At 42.5% G+C, this 8,207-nt stretch overlaps 1 protein-coding gene across 1 annotated transcript; it reads left to right on the top strand.

The window, feature by feature from the left end:
• Positions 1-347: 347 nt before the first annotated feature.
• On the top strand, positions 348-7,128 carry ptchd3a (patched domain containing 3a; the record flags this gene model as incomplete). The annotated part of the gene is made up of 4 exons (XM_084325862.1): positions 348-1,076; positions 3,881-4,002; positions 4,190-4,335; positions 4,919-7,128. The coding sequence occupies 4 exons, from the start codon at positions 348-350 to the stop codon at positions 7,126-7,128; spliced, it is 3,207 nt and encodes a 1,068-aa protein (XP_084181988.1).
• Positions 7,129-8,207: the final 1,079 nt, after the last annotated feature.

Genomic DNA, 8,207 nt, shown 5'->3' with positions numbered 1-8,207 from the left:
TAGGGAATGCATGCTCAAGAAATAATAGGCTATTACTCTGGTGGTGACACCTTGGTTCATTCCTAATCTAATTTTTGTAATTCCCAAGAGTGGTCGCTCTAGGCTTTCATACTTATGTGCGTCAGAAATATGTTAATACCCTGTGTGCGTTTGTGTAGCCTTTTCAAGCCTCTGGTCAAAGAAAATGAGGTTTTCATCAGGAAAAAAACATTTTTATTCGGTGCAACGGTAGCTAGGCCTATTGAGATCTAAACAAACATCACTTGGGGGAGTAATTGATCCGACCTTATGTGAAACCAAGTAGCCTAACCAACTATTAATTTGCGGCTCTTTTTCTTCTCTCCAAAATGCCGGTGTCTGGGTGCCGCACAGACTGCATTGAGAGACCGTTCTCCATTTGGTATCAGAAGTTGGGCCGTTTTGTTGGAACGCATCCCTGGTGGTTCTTCATCCCCCCGCTGGTCATATCTACTGTACTCGGGACTGGGTTTTGTTTCCTTGAAGACCGAGAGGCCAATGACATTGAGGACCAATTCACACCAACGAACGGACCTGCAAAACTCGAGAGGCAGTATGTGCGGGATAACTTCCCCCTGAATGACTCTGTGTTCTCCAGCCAGAGGCTTTACACCGACGGCGTCTATGCGTCTTTCATTGCGGTCAGTAGGGGCCACAACATTTTGACCGAGCCAGCTCTCAAGGAAATACTCACTTTAGACCAAAAGGTCCGTGAAATAAACGCCTCCATAGGCCACGATCAACAGCTTACGTTTGATGGATTATGTGCCAGGAAGAATAACAAATGTATTCCAAACAAGATTGTAGATATTATAAATAAGTTGGGCAGCAAAATTGAAGACACTGGACTCACCTATCCATTTTATCGTTTTGGATTCTCTTATTCGTTTTTTGGATACTCTGTTGGCGGCGTCGATGTCAACTCGACGGTCATCAAGAGTGCCAGAGCGATACGACTAGTTTATTTTCTAAAAGAAGGTAACCACTCCACAACAGACGTGTGGCTAAATGAATTCATCAAGGCTTTCCCGTCAAACCTTTCACTGAATTACATTAAGGTAAGAAAGCATCATTTGTATTATAATAACGACCAAGAGCAAAGGCCCATGATTGTTGTTAAAGGCTACATAAAATTTATTCTACAATTTGTCTTCATTTATTTGTATTATATATTATTATTTTAATTTCTCACAACAAACATGACAGACATGGAAGGGGGGAAGGGTGCAGTCTTGAATAGATGGATTTAACGTATGTCTTAATTAACATCCTGCAGGGTCATTGAAATAAATATTTTAGGGATTTCACCACTAAATAAAATATGTCTACATTCATTATATTGGTGGTGCACAATATTCCCACGTGCTCTTGGGTTTGATTGCACTGCAAGTATAACAGATGGCAGATACAGTATTCACTTCGAATAGGGTACATCGGGATAAGATGCACCCCCCCCTCCCACTAATTTACCTCATGACCACTACATTAAATTGAAATTGATCAGATCATATCTGAAATAGATATTTATTTATCTGAGATAATTACTTTATGCATACTTCTTAATATAATAGGGATATTATATTAAGATTCAAATTATATATATTAATAAATCGATTTTTTCTTAACTCATTGGCCGCCAAAAACGAGTGTTCTCGTGTTTCGTCACCAACGGTTGAGCGCCAAAAACGAGTTTTCTTGTTTTTAGATCCTTTGATCTTTTTCCTTTGGTCCCCATTCTAAACACTCGCTCTGAGCTGCCTGTGTCTCCCTGGCACAGCTGCCTACGTTAAAATTGCAATGACGATCGAATACCGGGTGGCAGTATCGCCTACCTTTTGAACTGGTCTTGTTGTCTTCCAGTACTGAGTTACCTCCGGCTGCTTCAGCAATCGGTCAGAGATTTGATGCCTCAAACCTATTGTTTCCCATATGATAGCCATGCCCAATATACACGAGTAATTGCGATCACGATGGGACGACTGGGATTTATTAATTAGTACCTTCTGACTGAGGTAAGGTCTATTTTAGGTAACCTGCTGGTATTTTTTTTTACCTAAAACATGCTTTTGTACCGATCACAGTGTCATATTTTACCGGCCCTAAAACATGCTTTTGGTAACGATCGCAGTTTCAAGGTAAAACTACCCCCCCCCCCCTTCATGATTTTGTGAAGACACTATATATATATATGGTATATACCTTTGATTTGGAAATATTTGGAGTTTCAGGCGAGCAACCCGAACGATTTGGGCATAATGCATAATATATCACGTCATATCTGGCGATCTAGAAAGAAAATCCTGGATTATTTTGGAAAGGGGCGATGTTTAGCATGGAATAGCGCACAAACTAAAGTATGTAGAAATGAACTGGTTAGTCAGTGTTGGACTATAAACAATGCCTGTCAAATGAGCCATACTATTGTCTCCATAGCTATAATACAGAACACACGATAGGTCCGCAAACATTGCTAAAATGGTCAATAACGCTGGAGCCATTGAGTAGAGATGGGAAAACAGCGTGGCGGTCAATGAGTTAAGGGGGTGTCTTACCCTGGTTTACCCTACTAGTCCTGTTGTCCAAAATCACCCATGTGTTAGAATTACTCCACTGTAGTGATTATCACACATGATCATGCACACACACACACACACAAACACACACACACACACACACACACACACACACACACACACACACACACACACACACACACACACACACACACACACACACACACACACACACACACACACACACACACACACACACACACACACACACACACACACACACACACACACACACACACACACACACACACACACACACACACACACAGAGAAAGAGGGAGAGAGAGAGAGATTACCGTACAATTATCTCTCTCATTCTCTCTCTCTCAACTTTAGAAGGTGATGGCAGAATTCCATGGGCTGCAGAGCATGGCTAATCGTTCAATGAATGGCTATGTTTGCCTTTGAACTGCAGGCACAAGTAAGGGGGTCTCTCCAGTCCGGTACATAAGTCAACAGGCACTGTCCATCATTGTTTGTTTTTGTTTGTAATAAGGATCCCCATTAGCTGGTGCCGTGGCTCCCAGCTAGTCTTCCTGGGGTCCACACAACATAATACATAAAACAATTAATGCATAGACCGATACAAAAGATAAAAACAAGGATTTAGTATACAGCAAGTAAGCTACTTTCACAGATGCTATAGATATAAATAAAAAACAAAGCAATTAACTAAAACATAAATAAATATCAATTTTTAAAGATACAAAATGAGAAAACATGTAGGCTAAAACCCATACACAAATGCAATACACACATTAAGGCAACAGCTGAAAGTGAGATTTGAGTTTCTTTTTAAAAATCGATTTACTAAAAGTGTAGAGATAACTAGGTAGGTTGTTCCAGAGTGTTATGCACCTATAAATAAAAGACAGCTTTAAAGCATTGGTTCTAGGACGAAGGAGTAGAAACTGACTATTTCTGGCCCCTCTCGTATTATGGTCCTGTATAGAGCTTCTGTAAACAAGTTGCTCAAACACAAAATATGGAGTCTTACTGTTAATGACTGATTTACACAATACAAGTGAGTTAGACGATAACCTTTTTTCAACTGTGAGCCAGTATTGTGTTAGGATGGAGCTCCTGGCTGCCAGCCAGAGATGAGGACCCGGTTCAACTAGGGAATGCCAGGACGGCTACAGTTCACAAGAGGTCATAGCTATAATTAGTTTAGCAAGAGACGGTTGCTGATGAACGGTCCATCATGTCAAGTATTTCCAAGAGGATGCATGTGCTATATGAAACTATTGTCTGGATGATTCTCTGATCTTTCATTCGTTCGTCCACAGGTTACATATACTACATCTCTGTCCACGCAGGTTGAATTTGAGGCTAACACAAGGGATATAATTCCTCTGTTTTCCATCACGTACTTAATCGCTATCCTCTTCTCCATTCTGTCATGTTTGAGGTATGTATGAAATGCTTTGAAATACATAAATATATTTATTTACAACTGCACAATATCCATATAATTCCAGTTAAAACATCTGAACCCGGCATGTACCGTCTTTAGTTTGAAGGCAACAACCGCCAAGAGCAGACGAATTGACAGTGGAAGACGTATATGACTATATTTATTTTGTATTCATTTACAGGTTTGATTGTGTGAGGAATAAAGTCTGGGTGGCTACTTTTGGTGTACTTTCCGCTGGACTGGCTGTGTTATCTTCCTTTGGGATGATGCTACATTTTGGCGTGCCTTTTGTCATGACAGTGGCCAATTCACCTTTCTTGATACTGGGTAAATATCGATTTTGTTGTGTTTGTGTCGATGTAGTACGGTAATATAAGTAACAGAATAATACTTTGAGTGATTCATAATAATGCAGAAACACAACAGCACGATTTCCTACTTACCAATGATGTTGTAAAGTAGTGTAAAGTAGTGTGAAGTAAGTGTAAAGTAGTGTAAAGTAAGTGTAAAGTAGTGTAGAGTAGTGTTCTTTCAGCACAATCTCTGCTGTACTTCACACTGGATACCCACAGCTCTGGCTAGTTTGCCATGAGGCTAATGTAAAGCAATGGGTCCTCACTTTAGTTTGTACAGAAAGCCCTGAAACCTACTACCCCACAGTGCATCCGAAGCAAAACAAAGTTAGCTTTGGGCGCATTTTTAAGTATGTTTACAAGCTTTTCACAGTGGCCCCATTACTTTACATCAGTACAAGAACAGCATGGATTGTGCTGAGAAAGGACTCTGCCCATCGGCAACAACGTTGATGACTAGAAAATAAATAAGATAAATAGAAAGAATATTCTAAAATATCCATTTAAGTGCAACTGAGTACACATAGTATAGTAGTATCTTCTCTTTTCCTTTGCAGGTATTGGTGTGGATGACATGTTCATCCTGATATCATGCTGGCAGCACACCAACGTCCACGACAAGGTGGAGGACCGCCTGGCGGACACCTACAAAGAGGCGGCCATTTCCATCACCATCACCACTCTGACGGACGTGGTGGCGTTCTACATCGGTCTGATGACACCGTTCCGCTCCGTGCAGTCCTTCTGCATGTACACCAGCACCGCCATCCTGTTCTGCTACCTCTACAGCATCACCTTCTTCGGCGCCTTCCTGGTCCTGAACGGGAGACGGGAAAACGCCAACGAGCACTGGCTGACATGCAGGGAGGTCCCCAAGGATTGCCCCGACGGCCAGTCCAGATCGTACGACGTGTGTTGCGTCGGAGGAGCCTACGACACCCACTCGGGAGCAGAGGAGATACAACCCATGAATCACTTCTTCAGGAACTACTACGGGCCCTTCCTCACCAGGCCGTGGACCAAGGTGTGCGTGATCCTAGTGTACACGGTGTATCTGACCGTTAGTGTTTACGGATGCTTCCAAATCCAGGAGGGGATCGAGCGTCGCAACTTGGTGCATGACGACTCGTACGTCTCGAGGTATTATGACGACGAGAAGGCACACTTCTCTGAATATGGGCCCAACATCATGGTGGTGGTGAGGGGGGAATTTCCGTACTGGGACGAGAAGAGCAGGTCCGATCTCGAATCGTGCATCGAGGATTTTAAAAACCTGTCCTTCATTGAGAAGAATATCTTTACATCCTGGCTGACGTCGTACAAATTTTACGGATACCATACGAATCTCAACTTGAGCGTCGAGAACGTCTTCAAGACGAACCTGGCCTCTTTTCTGAGATTCTACTCTGACTTTAAGCAAGACGTGAATTTCACTAATAATTCGATCCACGCCTCTCGGTTTTTCATCCAGACTGTCAACATCACCACAGCCATCGATGAAATGAATATGCTGAATAAACTTAGAGATACGGCAAAAAGATGCCCTGTACCCCTGCTGGTTTACCACCCAGCTTTTATCTACTATGACCAGTATGACGTCATAGTGAGCAACACCATTCAGAATATCGCCGTCACCACTTTTGTAATGTTGTTGATTTCTCTTCTGTTGATTCCAAACCCCCTCTGCTCCCTGTGGGTGACCTTCTCCATCGCTTCCGTCATCGTGGGCGTCACCGGTTTCATGGCGCTCTGGGACGTCAACCTAGACACCATATCGATGATTATTCTGATCGTTTGTATCGGATTTTCCGTGGATTTCTCGGCACACATTTCCTACGCTTTTGTTTCCAACAAAAAGCTGGGTGCGAACGAGAAGGCAGTGGACGCTCTGTTTCATTTGGGATATCCTATAGTTCAAGGAGCATTGTCGACTATATTAGGGGTGGTGGTGCTGTCGGCCTCAAAGAACTACATCTTCAGGACCTTCTTCAAAATTATGTTCCTGGTCATCTTTTTCGGCCTGTTCCATGGTATAACCTTCATCCCTGTCTTTCTGACCTTCTTCGACATTTGTGGAAAACAAATGCTTGAAGATCAATCTATGGGAAACTCGCAACCTAAGATCAACCAAGAGAAAGTCAATAACCAAGACAAGCAGATCTATGACAATCACTCTTTCCAGCTGGAAAACCACCAAATCCAGATCTGCCAAACTCAGACGGGCACGTTAGTCTGCGCCCAGAGTGCAGACGCCAACCTCACCCAGAGTGCAGACACCAACCTCACCCAGAGTGCAGACACCAACCTCACCCAGAGTGCAGACACCAACCTCACCCAGAGTGCAGACACCAACCACACCCAGAGTGCAGACACCAACCTCACCCAGAGTGCAGACACCAACCTCACCCAGAGTGCAGACACCAACCTCACCCAGAGTGCAGACACCAACCTCACCCAGAGTGCAGACACCAACCACACCCAGAGTGCAGACACCAACCTCACCCAGAGTGCAGACACCAACCACACCCAGAGTGCAGACACCAACCTCACCCAGAGTGGACAGATGTGCGTGGCGAGCACCGTTCCCATGTTTAGGGTCGATAGTCAAACGTACGAGGTTCAGATGTACACCCCCAGTGACAATGCCCAGTTAACAGCCAGCGCCAACCAAAATATGGATTCCAGTGATCAAAATTGTGTGATGGTTAATAGTCAACCGGTGCCTAAAGAAAATAATATTACTGCTGTAAACTCCTCAGGTCACTGAAACACACCCTCATTATACTTTATGTGCTCTTGTTTACATGTTAACGCCAGTTTAAGAATTCACATAATGTTCTTCCTGCGCTGCAGGACAGTTCAGTCAGTACTGTATGTGTGAACACACTCTCTCCTAAAACCTAGAAATCAGAGAGAACCCTCCAATCTGTGATGTAACTGGGATGTAAAATGTGGGGCTGCTTCATACATAATGAATGGGGCTTTGACTTTATGTTTGTGTGAGCTCTTACACCCAAATAAGGTTTATATTCTAGCATTGATAGACTGCTAGAATTCAATCTAATTTGGGTGCAAGAACTCACACAAACATTTCATGGCCTCATAAAGTCAGAGCACCATTCATCTTCTATGGAGCAGCCCCAGGTTGTACATGCCAATTTGGAGATGTCAGAGAGGGTTCTCTCTCTGATGTCTAGCTTTAGGAGAGAGTGGTGCATGATCACAAATACTGTCGTTGGGCACAGGAAGAACATATGTAAATCCTTAAAATGGGTTGCAATCCTTGTTAACAACATGTAAGCAGTTAAGCAGTGGTGGAAAGCAAGAGTATTTTTACTCAAGTGCTGTACTTGCTCAGTATTTCCCCTTTAGAGAACGTTGTACTTTTACTCCACAAAATTTCAAAGGAAATATTGTACTTTTTACTCCGTTACATTTATCTGAACTCCAGCATAACTGGCCCGCCTACACCACTTTAACATAACCTTTAATCAGAGCAGCATAACTGGACCACATACCACTTTAACATAACTTAATCCCAAGCACTGGAATACACAAACGTCTTATAGAATGCATACTTTTGATACTTCACTATCAAACACTTCTCTACTTTTCCTAAAATCTTTAATAGATGACTCTTACTTTTTTTTTCATACTATTTTATCTAGGTATTTCTGCTTTTACTTAAGTAAAATAACTTGTGTACTTCTTCCACCACTGCCTTTAAGTTGCACAGATGTAAATCAATATGGTATTCATATGTCATATTCATATGTCATTCAACTCTTTTGAGTTTTTTCAAAGAAAATCAAAATCTTTACTGATGTATTAGAACGTATAACAAGT

Source organism: Notolepis coatsorum (assembly GCF_963971535.1).
Source record: "Notolepis coatsorum genome assembly, chromosome: 12".
Classification (NCBI taxonomy): Eukaryota; Metazoa; Chordata; class Actinopteri; order Aulopiformes; family Paralepididae; genus Notolepis; species Notolepis coatsorum.
This window is presented reverse-complemented; position numbering and strand designations above follow the sequence as displayed.